Source organism: Telopea speciosissima, chromosome 5, assembly GCF_018873765.1.
Source record: "Telopea speciosissima isolate NSW1024214 ecotype Mountain lineage chromosome 5, Tspe_v1, whole genome shotgun sequence".
NCBI classification, from domain to species: domain Eukaryota; kingdom Viridiplantae; phylum Streptophyta; class Magnoliopsida; order Proteales; family Proteaceae; genus Telopea; species Telopea speciosissima.
In genome coordinates, this window is record NC_057920.1 from 21719621 (window position 1) to 21737861 (window position 18241).

At 42.2% G+C, this 18241-nt stretch overlaps 1 protein-coding gene across 2 annotated transcripts in view; it reads left to right on the forward strand.

Annotated features, from left to right (window-relative positions):
- The window catches only part of LOC122662661 (protein LAZ1-like), a 68503-nt gene that overhangs the window by 48108 nt on the left and 2154 nt on the right, over positions 1 to 18241 (forward strand). For both annotated transcript variants that reach the window (XM_043858363.1, XM_043858364.1), the window contains exons 7-8: positions 11706 to 11967; positions 17295 to 17543. In XM_043858363.1, the coding sequence (XP_043714298.1) occupies positions 11706 to 11967; positions 17295 to 17543 (511 nt within the window). The remainder of the gene's footprint in view (positions 1 to 11705; positions 11968 to 17294; positions 17544 to 18241) is intronic.

Consider the following 18241-nt stretch of genomic DNA (forward strand, 5'->3'; position numbering starts at 1 on the left):
ATTTGATTTTTTAACTATTTTTATTGGATTCAAATAGAGGGGAATTTGCTTATTTATGAATAATATCTTAAGTAAATGATTCATTTACTTAAATGATATTGGGCATAAATAAGTTTCTGGCCAATGTACAAGAACAATATACACTATCAAACTTGGGTCATAAACCACAAGTACCATTTTGAGTTTTTTTTTTTTTTTTTTGTGAAAATCGTTCATGCATTGTGTTTAGAATGTCAAAAATAGGCTGTATACAAAAAATTAGATCAAAAAAAGCATTTCTGGGCCTTGAAACCACCAACTCGAATTGGCTAGGAAAAAATCACAGGTTTCGACCATACGTCGGTTTCTGGCTGGTCAAAACCCAAATTTTAGAACCTTGGTCGAGACACGTCCTCGAGACGAGTTTTTGAACCTTGTTCCTAATGCATATTTTAGTTGTTTTAATTGATGAATTATGTGTGTTCTAGTACTAAATTTGTCACACCCCGGCCCGGTCAAAAAGGGCCAAGTGTGACTGGATGTCTCAGACACCCAGAGAATCCCACCAGGATCGCAAATGCAGTGTTCTATTCGCAGTTTCATCCATAATTATCAGAATTTAAAATGCAGCGGAAGCAATAATAGAGCAATAAACAATAAATAAGGAAAGACTAATGATAGTATTATATTCAAAAGAAGCTTGTTTGTACATCATTTACATTGATACCCAAAAAGAGATAAGACAAGCTCAAAAACCAACAGGTTAGTAACTATAGCTATACAAAAGTGTTATAAACCAAAAAGGAAGGAGAGTAGCCTGGTCAGCCCGGACGTTCAGGAGAATGCGCAGTCATCGCAGGAGCATGCAGCATCGTGTTCAATAAGGACAGGAGTATCAACTCCAGCAACAGGAAAAGCATCCTGAGAAGGAGCAATCCCCACAGAGCCAGCAACGGTAACGGCAGTAGTCTCATCTGGAAAAGAAGGACGTCCACTGGGGTGAGCTCTCAACTAAGCCCAGTAAGGGGTGGGGGAAACATACATACACAGTAAATCATGATGCATGTCCTAACTAGTATGCTCCTAGCACAGTTACTAAGTTGCATGAGGTATAAGTACTACTACTAGTGGTAGATGCTAACCTCGGTCCCGGAATTAACCCTTCGGTCACCCGAGCGAAACCATTCTACCACGGTGAGGACCCGCCAGTTCCAGAACTAACACATCGGACCCCGACAGACCCCCAAACGGCCAACCCTGCCTGTTTATTCCCACAGCGGAATTAGGGACCCGCTAACATGGGACAGAAGATGGCATCCCAGAACTAACACATCGGTCTCTGCCACGGGTTGTCCAACACCTTTCCCCCTGTTGGTAAGGGGCGCAGTACTGGGTAATGAATATCAACCTAGCCCAGTGCAATCTAAACATGATGAGGCAAGCATGATCTGAGTTATAAATTACCGAATTCCATCATCATAAATTCACATCATATAAATAATCAATGCAATATGTTTTTGTGCAACCTATTTTACATGCAGTCTAATGTATTAAATAAAAGCTAGAAAACTACATGCTCCAGGTATAGAGGTAATGATGCATGAGCATGGCATTCAGCATAAAGTTGAAATTAAAATGTGATAAACACGCAGGAAATTAAGGTCGAATCCCCTTACCTGATGAGTAGTCTATCCCTAGCCAGTTAATCCAACAAGAATCCAGCAAGGGCAGTCAAAGAACAGCAGGACAGACATAGTTAATATATAAAATCAGCCTGTGTTAGATTCCACTAGAAACTAGGTCATTTCCCAGCATAATAAGGCAGCAGGGGGCATCAAAAGGACCAGCAGGATGCAGACTCCAACAGGGCCGGTCGACCGCCCATGGACCAGCAACTCCATCCGGGAGTGTGTCCGAATTTGGGGTTTTTGCTAATTTTGGGCAGATCCTTACATGCATGGGCCCAATTTGATGTTTTAACATCATTTCAAGGTGGGTCAGTCTACCTAGGTTTCCAATTTCATAATTAGTTAGTTAATTTAGGAATTTCTTCAATTAAACCTAAATTAGCTAGGTTAGGGTTTACTATACAGGTAATAGCTTCAACACTTAAGGTCTAATTAGAGTTTAACACTCAATTTCAGGTCTGATTGAGCTGGAATTAGTTAGAACAGCCCAATTTCGCGACAAAATCTAATTATTCAAGCTTAACTTTGAAGCTTTAATGGAGTCCAGCCATCTTAGGTGTATTTAGACTAAAAATAAACTAAACTTAGAGGAGAAGGAGAAGGATACAGCAAGGGTTCTCAGGGCTTACCAGAAATTAGAGGCAGAACAGGTGCTGGAAGCACTTCTAATGGAGATTCAAGTTCAGGTTCGGTTGTGGGAGGTAAGCCTTCAAGAGCAGCCCCAATTTCTCTCTTCTTCTCTTCTTCTCTTCTCTTTTCCTCTTTCTTTCTCTCTCCTAAGCTGGAACGAATTTTCAGTTTCTCTAAGATGTGAATAGTGAATGATTTAAGAGAAGTTATATATATATATGACACTTAACCACTAAGGGGCAGAATCGTCTTTTGGTCATAAATTATTTCTAAAATTGATTCTTTTGTATTTATTACCTTATTTCAGGTATAGAATAATGTCATGCGACATCAAGGGTGATCTGGACTCGGGTAAATGTCCGGGACAGTGTTCTCCACTGGGAAAGTGGGTCCCACAGGGCAAATTTACATAGACACCCCCTCTAATCTTAATCGGTCGTACAAAACACTTATATAAATATAAATAAATTACACTTACAATAATTTTAATTGAGGGAGAGCCTTTGCATGGCCTCCAGAGAGCAGATCCGGCACAGGTAACTCCGGTGTGGGGTTTCGCGGGGATCCTCTGACTCCAACAGGGCAAGCTGAGAAGAATCCCTGGAATCCTCCATAGGAGTGTCGAGAGATTCGTCTGTATCCTCGACCGATATAGTCCATAGCATCGATGCTACCATAAACTGAAAGCTGGAACCTGAAATCACACAAGTTCCAAAAGTTCAAATTTATTCGGAAATTTGACCGGGTTTCACAAAATTTGTGTATCCTGGGGATTAGATGTTTCTCTCTTTTTTCCGCGTAGCCTATCCTCGCAAGGCTTGAGGCTTGTATAGTTTCCCCCCTCCCCTCTTTTTTGGGGGCTTTTGGTAATGATATTTTTATTCACCAAAAAAAAAAAACTGTGTAGACAGCAGCGTACAATATACACTACCTAATGTAAGACTAAATTAGTTCAGAATTAGTCCAAGTAAACCCACATTAACCAATTAACAAACCCTAGTAGAAGGGAATGGACTAACACAGGTTCAGAATAGAGGTTTGTGCTGGAACACAGGTTTCAGCCAGTAGAAGGGGCTAATATTAGGGTCGAATTCAAGTCTGGGCCTGCACAAGTGACTTCCAAAGTTTGAGCCAATTTGGATGGCTAGAAACGGCCAAAGAGGAAATTCACCAAAATAGAAAGTAGGGGAGTTAGGTGTAGAAACCAAACCAAGCAGCAACTTGGACCCACACTTTGATCGAGTGGAGGTCCTGTAGAGGTGCACCTATGCTGTAAATCTGGTGCAATTCTGATGGCTGAATTGAGACTTGAGAGTTGCAGGGGTGACACCAAAATAGAAAGTCTGGATGGAACTTGCAAACCAGAGGGAGTCTGGTCTCCAAACCAGGATCAAGTGTAGGACCTGGTGAGGGGACTCTATGCTCCAAAACTCTGCAGATTCTGGTGAGGGATTATCAAGTTATGGGGTCTTGAAGCTTGCAGCCAAACTGAAGCAGAAACTGGAATCCTCAGGGGGTGGAATCTCCTTGTTCGATCAGCAGCAGTAGCACTCGAGTGGTCTTCTCAGTGGTTGGGCAGTCCCAATATCACAGCAGAACACAGAGATAGATGGGGAAGATAGAAAGTAGAAACCAAACCAAGCAGCAACTTGGACCCACACTTTGATCGAGTGAAGGTCCTGTAGAGGTGCACCTATGCTGTAAATCTGGTGCAATTCTGATGGCTGAATGGAGACTTGAGAGTTGCAGGGGTGACACCAAAATAGAAAGTCTGGATGGAACTTGCAAACCAGAGGTCCAAACCAGGATCAAGTGTAGGGCCTGGTGAGGGGACTCTATGCTCCAAAACTCTGCAGATTCTGGTGAGGAATTATGGAGCTATGGGTTCTTGAAGCTTGCAGCCAAACTGAAGCAGAAACTGGAATCCGCAGGGGGTGGACTCTCCATGTTCGATCACCAGCAGTAGCGCCAGAGTGGTCTTCTCAGTGGTTGGGCAGTCACAATATCACAGCAGAACATAGAGATAGATGGAGAGACAGTGATGATCGAGAAGATAGAAAATAGAAGGTTGGGGGGATAGGTGGATTAGGCTCTCACAGCCAAGCTCCTTCAGCCCTTCAAGTCTAACACACTACTTGAGAGAGAATCTTACTTGCAGCAAGCAAATCTTCATTTAACTTAGGCAATATATCATCCCTCTCCCCTCTAGTATCCATAATATCAAACCCCTCCTCCAAGTTTTGAATAATGATAATGCCTTCCCCTACTTTTCAAACATTCTATCAACCATACCCTAATCGTTAAAAAACGCCATTAAGTGATGACTTGGGCATTTACAAATTTTCTAAAACTCCATATTACCCTTAATATAATTTTATTCCAACTTTTCCCTCTTCAACCCCAAAACCCCACCCCCTTGCTTACCCACCCTGCCCTCTGTTCCGCAAAATCATCGCCGCCACCAGTAGACTGGTCACCGGCCTTCGATTGGCCGGAAAATTCCCCCCAGTCGACTGAAAATCTTAAACGGTTGCCGCCCTTAGTTTCTGGAATCTGGATTGCAATTTGGGTTTCCATACCATTGAATCACCACTTCCGCTGTGTTGCTTCCATACCATTGAATCATTTTCTATCTGAAAATGTATATTCAGTTGTTAACAGACAACTTGTATAAATCAGGATACAGAAGTCTCCAAGGCATTTCCAAGCACCACAACTGATCTCAAAAATAAGATCTTATTACCCACCCACCTTCCAATCTGATTCCCATTAAGTCAAGTTTTCTTGGAGCCATACCACACAGCCCAATTAATGAAAACGCTTAAAATTTTCATCCACTACTTATTGGTTTGGATGCATATCAAATAGCACTTCTGTATCCTTTGGTTGTCACTTGCTAGTTTGCTACCCACACACCTGATTGGAAACAGTGAAAAGTACAGAAATAGGAACAAACAGAGAAAGAAAGCCATTATGGAAGTCTCCAAGGCAGTCGAAAGTTGAGGAAGACGATGGGCTGGGAGTCGACTTTGCAGTCAAAACAGAAGGCCAACGAGAATGCGGGCTTCAAACTGCAGTCCACGATCCAACAGGAGCAGCGTCCAATTTGACGGAAATATCACTCGTGCAAAGGATTTTGTTCTCCAGTGGTGTCATTGTCTGAAACCAGGTATGAGGCCTTTTGTTTTCTAGTTTTAGTTCTGTACTCTGTCTCTCGCCCTCTCTGCTCTTCTTCTTCTCACTCCGTTTTTTTTTTTCTGGTTCTGGCGGAACCAAGAAGGGGTGTTGGGTTGGGGTTTTTGGAAAAGGAAGACGGTGGGGTTGGTTCTGGGAAAATACAAGGAGTTGTTCGATTGGTTTGCAGAAGGGTTTCAACTTTTTTTTTTCCACTGTTACGGTGAGATACAAAGGAAAGGGAAGGTGGGTTTGGGGTTTCAGTGGGGACGAAGGAGAGGGATGGGAGATGGAGAGTGACGCAGGTTTTTACTGGAAAAACCAACATAGTCGGTCTGCTTGGCTATGGTGGTTTCAATCGATGGGTTTTGAATGTAGAAAGAAAAGAAAAAAAAAAAAAGAAGTTAGAAAACCAGAAGAAGAAGAAGAAGGGTAATATCATCTTTTGAACTGCTGTTTTAACACCGTTAGCCACTTAGGGTACGGTTGCTAGAATCTTTCAAAAGTAGGGGAGGGCATTTCATTATTCAAAACTTGGGGGAGGGGTTTGATATTATGGATACTTAGAGGGGAGGGGGATGATATTTCCCCTTTAACTTATTAAAATCGTGGGGAGTAGCTAAAGCAGCCTTGCAATAAATAGAGAGCAGGACTTTTTCCTCAAGTAAAAGAAAAAAATATAAACTTAATTACTTAATAACTTCAACAGAAAATCAGAAACTACTCTAATTACTTGACTGAACTAAATTAGAAACATAAGATACTTCACTCCTTGGTCCACTATATGCGAATATCGGCCCACACTTGAAGTTACAAAATTTGTCAATAACTTGACAATTATACCCCCACGATTCTGGTTTTAAGAGACCCAGCAACTCCCAGCCCTATTGGGCTGGCCCTATGGCCCATTGGGTTGGTTCACCAGTTGGTGAAGTGAACCAGCCCTTCTCCCATGAGTTCTCTTAGAGTATTTCTTCCCAAACAACTTGGCTTCTGCATCACTCCCAACCTAGGGTCTGAAGCTAAACTAGCATTTTGTGTGTTTTTCTTACAATCCAAGGGTTCCACCATGTTTAGAAGGCCTAAAATAAGATTTCCCAGAAGTTTTGGGACTTTATTTGGTTGTTTGGGCCTTGAAACTATTAGTGAAAACCTGTAGTTGAAACTTACCAGGTTTCGGTCGAAATTTCCCAGTTTCGGTGAAATATTTTGGTTTCGAGCTAGCTTGAAACCTAGCTTGAAACCAAAACTTGGATGTTGGGCCAAAAAATGGCAGGGATATCACGGGCACTGAAACCCCCTCAGTTGTTGCGCTCGCATACCGCCGGGCTGCAAACTAAAACAGTTTTGAAATTCACCTTTGCCTCCTGTCGGCCATCTCTTTAGGTATGCTCTCTTTTCCGGCTTCCAATGCCCTTGCTTTCGCTGGTACCTAGACTACTAGTGTGGGTTCGCCCCAATCTACTAGCACAGGATCTAGAGACCAACACCGAACCTTGCTTCAAAGGAACTAGAAACTTGAACTGCAAGCCATATAAAACTGTCCTAAGTTTCTCCTGCATTAGTACTTAAGAAAGTAGCTCTAATCTACATAACTCTCCCCGGCTTGAAACATCCAGCTCCGAAGCGTGACGAGAAGACCGCAACTGTACATCTTTCTTTCAAAAGATGAGAACACACCTTTAAACGAGTAAGGCAAAAGCAAGAGTGAAACTACAAGCTAAAAGCAGGCGTCCCCGACGAATGTGTAAAGGATATGTAGCACTCGTACAACGCAAGGTTGAGCTTCTTAAAGTCGTTGATGTGTATCCACATGTAGTCAGATGACCCTTCCATTTGATAAGAAAGAAACGGTAACCACCTCCCTTACTATCAAGGTTCGAAATTTTTGTTTTGGTGACCATTTCGACCTTGCCCAAAATCGAAATAACTGAAATTTGGTCCATTTCCGTGGTAATTTCAAAATGGAATTTTAGTGGCCAAGATATGGAAATTTGTCCTGAAACTTTAGGGATTGTCTATTTAAGCATGTTTACACATGTTTGAATCATTAGATTGAAAAATATACACTCAAAGTGGTAGTTTGGCTTTGGACCTTAGGTTGCTATTGTACACCAAAGCCTACTATTCTTTCCTGTATATAGCCGCTTCTATACATAATTTAGTCGTGGAACACACGACATTAAAAAAAAACACTTAAATATGCATTAGAAATGAAGAACCATAAAATTGGAAAGCATTCCACAATTAACAAAGGGCAACCATTAAACATTGGCCCAACGTAAAAAAGTGTCATCAGACTAAGTACAATTTACAAATTGGCAGCTGTATGTTATGTAATATTACTGCTTACAAGCTACAACTTATTCCTAGGTTGATTTAGATAATCAATGAATTGATCCACTAGCTGATAGCATCCTTGGATAATCTCCGACTCAATTTCCCTTCTACACCTGATATCTTTCTTACATATGGAATATCTTTGGTTGAAACAACTTCCCAACTTGTCCCTCCAACTGATGGTTTGGGTAGGATAGTTTGCCCCACTGGCCTCCGTCCAGTAATAGCCAGGGATTTACTTGGATATAGAGATAGAAAGTCTTCATGTTCGTCAGACCTGGAAGTGGGGATATTCGTAAATAATGGATGGGAAGACTCTTTCGGAGATCATAGTCCTATGTCAATACCATATAGGGTTTTTTGGAGGGTCATAACCACTAGAAGATCGATGTAGCACCCTTGGATCGATGTTGCCCCCTAGTAAGTTTTGGCTACTGTTTTCGAGGCCCAAAGGCTAAATTAGGTCCTGAAACTTTTAAAAAACCCTATTTTAGGCCCTCTAAACATAGTGGAATCCTTAAATTGTAAAAAAGAAACACACCCAAATGGTAGTTTGGCTTTGGACCCTAGGTTGGTGGTGTACGTTGCTGTATACATGGTCTAATATGACCTATTCTACACAAATTAGGTCCTGAAACTTTTAAAAAACCCTATTTTAGGCCCTCTAAACATAGTGGAATCCTTAAATTGTAAAAAAGAAACACACCCAAATGGTAGTTTGGCTTTGGACCCTTGGTTGGTGGTGTACGTTGCTGTATACATGGTCTAATATGACCTATTCTACACAATTTAGTACTAGAACATGCATAATTCAATTAAAAAAACAAAAATATGAATTATGAATGAATAAATATAAAATTAGACATGGATGCATTCCTAGGGTGGTGTTGTCACCACCCAGGTCCCCTTCTCACCAACCATCTCATCCTCCCCCTCCCCCCCCCCCCCTCCTTCCCCTTCCACTTCCCAGTCTGGCTTGGCCTAGAGTGCTCTGTTCAGCCAAACCCTTGTGTCCTTCTGGGAAGGTCTTCCTCTTCACTTTGTCGCCCCTCCAACAGTTGGAAGCTCTAAGGTTGCTCATTGTCCACCTGGGGTACTGGACGATGAGGCCTCTCTCTGGGTCAACTCACTAGTTGGCCACTTCATTGGAAGTCGACCACCTTTCCATATCGTCAAGTTCTCCCTCACAAAACAATGGAGATTACATGGTAAGTTAGAGACTAACTTGATGGACAACGGTTTCTTCATCTTCAAGTTCTCCGATGAACAAGATAAGCTATGAGCTCTGAATGGAGGACCATGGCAAGTTGGTCGGAAAACCATTTTTCTCCATCAATGGAACCGTCGAACCGTCAACTCCAACTGCATTGTGTTGACTTAAATACCATTCCTCTATAGGTATTGCTTCATGGTCTTCCCCTCCACGATTGGTGGACAGAAGGCCTCAACATCGTTGGTTTTGTCATTGGGACCCCTCTCTACTCGGATGCTAGAACCAAGAGGAAAGATCGCCTAGCTTTCGCCCATATATGCGTTGAGATTTCTGCAAATGAACCCTTGCCTACATCCATTATGGTTCGTGATGGAGACCACTTCTTGTTTCAGCAAGAAGTCGTGTATGAATGGACCCCTCCCCACTACTGCCTAGTCTGCAAACTTTTTGGCCACGACCCTAATCTTTGCTCTCCCATTCTAACTGACGGAGCCCCCTATGAAGGTCCTCTTATTCCCAACTCTTTCACCACCCTTGAGACCATTGACCACCACCCTCCTCCGCCTCCCCTGAGACCATTCCCAACTCCTGTCCTGCCTCCTTCCCATGACTCAAACCCCCTTTTGGGTCTCGAAATCCTTGTCGTGGTTGTCTCTCTACCGTCGTCAGAGAAGGCAGCGAATTCGAGAAAAGCCGGCACCTGGCTTTGTTGGGGCACTCTTTGGACCGTCGGTCCCTTCCGCTGGTCAATAACCTAGTAGGGACCTCTGGTAATAACTATCTCTCAACTCTACAACCTTATGTCGATGGTGACCTCTGCTCCGCTGTCAAGACTCTGCCTTGTCCTTCTTGTTCCTCGAGACGTAACCCCCCTCAGAATCAGCAAGAAATCTGCATCGGGCGGCCTGTCCCTACCGATGGTCCAACGAGAAGAAGAGACTAACGATTCTCCCCCATGTGAGTCGGCATTGCCCCCGAGGCAAGTTCTATCTCCAAAGCGACTGATGCATCGTGTGGTCACTTTCCCTTGACAGTGCCCCTGACAAATGTCTTTCGCCTTTCCTCTCTTCCCCCCCCTCTTACCTTTTCCAGTCACATCTTCTAGAAGTTCTCGATCCTCTAAGCCCACTCTATTACCTCTCGCCATAGATACCCCTCAGGTAGGCCTCTCCTCTCTCTCCTTTCCTACTCTACCCTCCACCCTTCCGCCTTTGAATTTAATGTCCTAAATGGTCCAGCTCCTGTAACCGGCCCATTAATTCCCTCCTTCAACTCTTTAGGCCCATCGTCCTCTTCCTCTAACCCTTCTAGCCTGGTCCGCCCTTCTCTGGCCCACCCCTATTACGCCCCAGCCCATGGCCCTCCCTGATCTTCTTCATCCGCCTATTGTCCCTCGTCCCCCTCTTCGTGTTTACCATCGGCGTGGTTCTAGCTCCCCTCCTTTTCCTAAGAAGCGGCCTTATATAGCTTATTCCATCTCCAGCATCGAGAAGATTATGCCTCTAAGCATGGATATAAGAGGTCATGCCCTCTGTCGTGGCACTTCGGATCCTTATACTCTTGGATAGTGCGCTTTTATCGAGGTTGGGTTTGGTTACCTTGTTGTGGCCCGAGTTTTTTCCATTTTTTGTTTGTTGTAATTGATCAGGGCTCTCCCCCCTTTCTTTTTGCAGGCCGATGCCTTCCCTCTCTTGTTGGCTGGGCCTTGTCTTGGGTTTGCGTTTGTACGTTCTCTCCCTCCCCCCTTTTTCTCTCCTTTGGTAATTAATTTTTTATTCATCCAAAAAAAATATAAAATTAAAAAACATTTCGTAATATTATTAATTATGCATGGTTCATTACAAGCTTTTTGAAAATTGAAGAATACAAGCAATTTACATTGGACCCTTTTGCCCATCCTAGAATCTTAGATTTCTATTACCATATTGAGTTTCGGACAGGATCAAAATCATTAGCAGATTGTTGTTACTGTATCACAAGTGCTGGCCATGTCATAGTAATGCCGGAAGAAATGCTCGAAGTCCTCCTCAGCAGCCCTATAAATGGAATCGTCATTAGTTGGCCCTGCATACCTAAATGCTTGTCAGTATGTGATTGAACATGCATTTTGCAGTGATGCAGTTTATGTTCTTCTGCTTACAGATGTCTTGATTCGATGAGTCGTATAGGTTGCAGCATGGAGCGTTACGTAATTGTTCATTACCAAGAAGATAATGGAGTTGCTGCTTATTGGAAATTTCTAGCTAAAATAGCATAAGCTTTTCTGATTGCAAATTTTAATCAATAAATGCGCATGAGAAGCCCTAAAGAGGTTATTATGCTGTAAAAGACTGCATTTACACAATCTCTGAAAAGAAAAATAGCCATGCACCCATAGATTGATTTCCAATGAAGTGAAAACTGTTTTTATCTTAATACTTATCTGACTTGCACACCCGCATGCACATAATGAATTGTTACTAACCCAAACAAATAGGTTCTGTACATATGAGTGGATAAATGTCTGATAATGCAAACAACATCACATCATTCACCTGTATTTGCTTGCACCTGTTGTTGCATAGAAAATAATATGTTGTCCGATTATCCACATTCACTAGTGCTTTAATAGTTGCTGATGTAATGTTGTTGTTCTGTGATGTTGATCTATTATTGATGTAGTCTACCTTTCCAATTTCTAGGTATCCATACATGGCAGTGGTTCTCAACTTCAGCCAGTCGTGGGCTTTGTACTGTCTAGTTCAATTCTATACTGTTACAAAGGATGAATTGGAGCACATTAAACCATTGGCCAAGTTTCTGGTCTTCAAATCAATTGTCTTTTTGACTTGGTGGCAAGGTGTGGCAATTGCAGTCTTCTCTGCCTTGGGTTTGTTTAATAGTCCTATAGCTCAAGGCTTGGAGTTCCAATCAAGTGTTCAGGACTTCATCATTTGTATAGAGGTACTCTCTCTCTCTCTCTCTCTCTCTCTCTCTCTCACACACACACACACACACACACAATCTCTACGGATAAGATACTCCTCCGAGACCACCACCAGAGCCAATTATCCCTAGGATGTCACACGGCTATTGTCAAGGCTTAGCAGATGACTTGGACCTCACTAATTGGGAGGCTATGAAGCAGATATTGAACGAGAAATTTGTTCCTCATAATTTTGAGAAAATGCTCTTCCACAAGATGGTCAACTTTCATTAATGCAGTTAAGATGTGGATACTTACACCATGGAGTTCCACAAGTTGTCCTCGAGATGCAGATTTTAGGAGATAGATCAGCAATGTGTTTTCTACATCAGTGGACTAAATACAGACTACAGAGATCTGTTTAAAGCTTGCTAACTGGGATTTCAGACCAATTGAAGTGGCAACTGCATATGCCTAGACAACCAAAGAAAAGTATAGCTACTTGAAGGACATGCTCAAGACTTCTTAACCATACAGGCCTCCATCCAAGACTAAAGAAAGGAAAGTCGAGACCCATAAGGTTGAAGAGAAGAAGCCAGAGGTCTCCAAGATAGTGAGTGGTTGAAAAACATTGTGTCACAACTATGGAAAGAAAGATCCCTTCGGTAGTAGGTGTCTCCACAAGACTTGCTCTGTGAACGTAGCTAAGATACAGTTAGCAGAGAAGGATAGCAATAATGATGTGTGTCATTATTATCCCTATCCTCTCTATCTAAATGATGACACTAATTATGGTCCTGATGACGAGGTCAAATGGAACTCAATTAGTTTTACTCCATATTTCAATTGACTAGTAGAGAAGTCTCCCCATTTTCCGACAAAAGGGTATTCTAGTACATGATGAGGACTCGACAGCAGAGGGCGGGCCTTGGTGCAACGGTAAAGGTTGCTCCATTGTGACCAAGTGATCATGGGTTTGAGTTTGGAAACAGCCTCTCTGCGAAAGCAGGGGTAAGGCTGCGTACATTATGACCCTCCCCAGACCCTGCAGTGGCGGGAGCCTTGTGCACTGGTTACGCCCTTTTTTTTTTTTATGAGGACTCGACAACAGTCCATACAGTTGTTGACACGGGAGCGCAAGCCAACCTCATTTCTACAAACCTAGTTCGGGCAATTAACCTAAGGGTTTTTAAGTAACTGTGTGTAACGGCTGGATATCTATCGGTATCGGTGGGTATCAATACGATACTTAAAATAAAAATCAACTCTATCTTTCGTGTATCGACTGATGCAGGACCGATACGGTCCCGATACACCTCCTTTAAACCTGCAAAATAGAAATCGTGAGTGAGATACGAAACCGAGAGCAACCGAATGCCTTGGAAACTTGTTTTTTTATTCAATTTGAGTTGGGAAAAATCATACACCATAAAATATGTCCCTAATCTACACCATTTCAACAACTTTTGGGGATTTACAGTGCTCAAATCATGGATCGAAAACAATGTAAAGTTGCAGATTTCTTTTTTCTTTATATATTTATTTTATGCATACTAGATTAGGTAAAAAACGACTCACATACTTGTATCAGTTAAAACGACTCACATCCTTGCATCAAACTGATATATATTTACATACTGCATAATAAGTTGTTTTATGCTTCAAAACTGTATTTTACTTGTATCCTAAGCACATCCATGCATTTATTGACCATTTCCATGCGTATCTTTGGTATATTTTGCGTCTCTCCAATACGATAGGATACGTCTCTTAAAATCACCCTTCCAACCCAATACCGATACTTTAAATCTTTATTAACCTCTCGGAGAAGAAGCTTATCAAGAAAGTTTATGTGTGAGGTTTTGGGTTTAATGCTAGAGAAGAGGATGATGCAGTTATACGAGTTACTCTATAGTTTGGGCTACTTCACTACCAGGTGCCTCGCCTAGTCAGTCCCATAGTGCATTGTGATGTTCTCTTAGGGCGACCATGGGAACATAAAGCCTGTTACTATCTACGATGGTGCACGAGATACCATCAAGGTGAAACAAGGGAGGCAATACGTTTCTGATGTTGCCTCACGTGTTGACGAATATGCCTCGATAGTGACAAATTTCTCTTCCGGCTATGAGCCAAGTCATTCTCCCACTCATAGAGCTGCAATGCAACCATCATCCTCGAGATATGTGCCACCTCATCATAGAATTTATTACAAGGACATCTTGGTTTCGCGACTTAACTCGACGGAGTCAAGTTCTTTTAAGAGTGGTGGAACTGATGCAGTTGCTTGGTTCAAACAAAGGGCATACTCAGTGCACAAGGCTCCCGCCAATGTGGGCTCTGGGGAGGATCATAATGTACGCAGTCTTACCCCTCTTCACAGAGAGGCTGTTTCCAGAGACTCAAACCCATGACCACTTGGTCACAATGGAGCAACCATACCGTTGCACCAAGGTCCACCCTCCAGTTGCTTGGTTCACTAGGATTAATTAGGTGTTGCTTTGTAATTTCCTTTTATTATTTTATTCAATGTTGATAGAGTCATAGGATAGAGTTGTGGAGTTTGATTCAAACTCTATTTCAGTCATTGGGTTTGAATAGGTTTAGTTTATGTTACAAGTCTTTAAATATGCATGCAATCCATCATAATATTCAGATTGGCTTTGAATGAATTTATTTGAGTTGTTGCGCTGCACATACGCGGCTGTATTCTTCTTTCCTCTGTCTGACCCAGATTCTCATATCTGATCTCTTCTATACTCCCTTTGTTCTTCCTACTTATTCTGTGTTCTTCCTTTTTCTGTTTTTTCATTTGTATTAATGGCTTTTCTTTTTACTGGTGAGCAATACTCTGTTCTAACGACATTTTGAACCAGCAAGTGAGGGTTTGATCTCTCTCAATACTTCTTCTTCCAGTCACAAAATATGGAATATAGATCACTACCTAGGGACGATTCAGCATGTACAAATTGGACCCAGAAAGAGCTCCTAGAGTTGAGAACTGAATCATTCTTTGTGACTGATTCTAACAATTCCGCCCTTTCTGGTTTCAGCAAACTTTATCTTGTTTCTGGTACTTTGTTTGGATCCACTATTGGTCACTGTTAAAAGGGCTGAGGGTTGAAAGTTTGCCCTAAAATTTCAGGCTGATCAAAGTAAGCATGAATGAGTTCTCTCGTCTGAAAGTGATTTGGTTACTACTAGCCTTCTGCTTGTGTTGTGAGGTTGAAGATGAATTACGTAAGGCCAGATTATCCTTTTTGCGCAATAGCCCTACCCCTTGTAATTCGTTTATATTTTATTCCCTCCTCTGTTTTAGGTTTCAGAAACAACATTCCCCTTCATATTAATTACCTTTACATCCCTGCCTCTGTTTCTTGCCCAATAACCCTAAACTGTTCTCGGAATTTATGAAATTGCCTCTGATTCTTTAAAATTGAGTTTTTTGTTCATTGGTGGGCCCATAGAGACCCATAATCAAGGTTATTGAGCCTGGAATCGCATCACTAAGGAAAAATTATTTTTCTGTCACGTTGTTAAGTGGAAATTTAAAATTAAAATAGCTGTTAGTCAGAAAGATTTGTGGGATGCATCTTGGGAAATTGGAGTGATGTGGACAACAGTACCTTGAACACTGATAATCTAGAGGTTCATCTATTTTTTTTATTTTTTTGGTGAATAAAATCTATTACCAAACCCCAGGAGGGGGTGGGATGAACAAAGGAGGAGAAGGGGAGAGAGAGAGGGAGAGGGGGGGGAGGAGTAGAATCACAACCTCGAGCCAACCTACGAAGAGGTTGGGGGGCTGCAAGAGAGAAATATCAAGACCCCAGGATACAACAATATGCCTGTTCCTTGGGGTATCAAAAATGGACCTATGAAGAAAAAGCTGAGGTTGGAGGAGACATCAAAAGAGATGGCTTTCCAAATCAAATCAAAAAATCTAGAGTTGGAAGTCCATCTCCTAAGATTCCTTTCCATCCATATGTGGTAAATAGCGCAGCCAAATAAAAACTTTCCAACAATATCATAGATAGTGGCACTTGAGAATGTCATGTCCAACCAGAGCCATTCTCTATCAAAGTCTAGGGGTCTCCTGCAACGGGGCCAAATGGTTGTTAGGTCTTTTTTCCAAATGGTGGAGGTAAATGGGCAAGCAAAAAAGAGATGGGCTATGTCCTCGAAGCCATTCCAGCAAAAGACGCAAAAAGGAGAGACATGGATTTTACGGTGGAGGAGGAAGGCTTGGGTTGGGAGGCAAAGGCTAAGGGTTCTCCAAACTGTGAAGCTATGGCGAGGGATGTGGCCTTTGAACTAAACTAGCTTGTGCCAAGGAACAAAGGGGCAAGGGTTCTGAGCAAAATTCCAAGCTGAACTAGAGCTAAAGATGCCATCGAAGGAAGGAAGCCAAATAACCTTATCCGCATGAGGAGGGGGGAGGGGGGAGGGACGGCCAGATCTGGGAAAGAATAGAGGGATGGAGAGAGAGGGGGGCAGGTTTTGGGATGCTAGAAGAATAGATCAACCTGGGCCCAAAGACATTGTAAAGGACCCCAAGAGGGTGCCAAGGATCAAGCCAAAGGGAGGTGGAGGAACCATCAACAATAGAGGAAGAGGTGGCTCTGAGGGCAAGGGGACGAAAGAGGAGAATCTTGCGCCAGATCCAAGAGGAGTCAAAGGGGGTAGAAACAGTCCGGATGGAATCATTCTTAAGAAGATGGGGAGTAAACCCAGTTGACCCAGATGGAGTCCTGACGAGAGGAGATTTTCTAGATGAGCTTTTAAGGATGCCCACGGTATTGGAGTCGCGGATACAATGAATGCCCAGTCCTCCTTCAGATTTGGGGAAACAAATGGACTTCCAGCTAATTGGGTGGAGGAATTTGGAAGTTTCTTTCCTTTTCCAAAGAAAAGCACAGAGAATGTGTTCCATAGCCTTGATGGTGGTTTTAGGGATAATAGATACCACACCAGTAGATGTAAGATGCTTGGAGAACCGATCGAATGCACTCGAGTCTGCCAGCGTAGGATTGGAGTTGCCTTTCCAGAGCTGAAGACGCTTATGGATGTTGTCAAGCATGGGAGTACATATATCAAAATTATCCATTTCAGTCCTCCACAATTCTTGAAAATGATGTATTAGTCCAGGGAAGAATCCTAGATAAGACAAATAGAAGAACTTTGACTCTAAAACTGCAGTTAGAATGAGAATCATGGATGATTTGGTTAATGAGGCTTTTACAATCAGAATCTCTTGATTATATACTTTCTGATATGTAATTTTTATGCAGCTTGAATTTATCCATGCTGTGACCCTGATACACAATAATCAAGTTTTACAGTTTTATTTATTCGTCCAGCACAGATGACAATTGCTTCTGTCGTTCACCTCTATGTCTTCCCGGTCAAGCCATATGAGCAAATGGGAGACCGTTTTGAGGGAATTGTTTCTGTTCTTGGAGACTATGCATCTGTGGACCCTCTTGATCCTGATGAGGTGAGGGACAGTGAGCGCCCCACCAAGTTACGACTGCCCCAGCCTGATCCTGATGGCAAGAGTGGAATGACAATAAGAGAAAGCTTTCGGGATGTTGTCATTGGAGGTGGTGAATATGTAAGTTTTCTTACTCATCCATACTACATCTTGTTAGCGTGATAGAATTACCTCATAAAATTTAAGCCACCCATAGATCAACTGCAAAAGTCATGTTTTATGGTATCCATGCATGTACTGTAAGCATTGAATGGTTGCAATTTGTCTGACTCAAACACGGACCTGTGAGCATAACCCCTGGAAAGTTCTAAGAGACCCATGTACTTTTTGGTAGATACATTCTGTAAATAAAACATAGCAGGCTGAAGTATATCAAAAGTATATAATTATTATAGTACCAGTCAAAACAAGGGGGAAAATGAATAAAGTTCTTCCCCAATATTCTTCAATATGTCTGAAATTTATTTGCACTATTAAAGTGAAAAACCAATTTTAATTTGTTGGGGTCCACCATTGACAATTTGCTACCTAGGAGTGTACTTCTAAATTTACCTGATATCCTATTTTCTATTGTTTTATTGGGGTGGTCAGTCATGGATGAAGGCTCAAAGGGAGGAAAAGAAACAAGGGAAGGTACTAATAAGCCCATTTCTTGTATTTTAGGACTCATGGGTCCACACCCAATATCTCTAGGAGGTCTGCCCAACTCCCCCAACTCTCAAATTTTTTAGACAAAAAGGTCCCAAAGGAAGGTCGACGAATGCTGCATGAAGCATTTTATCCCATCAGCAAGCATCTGCTTCAGTGAACATGTTAAG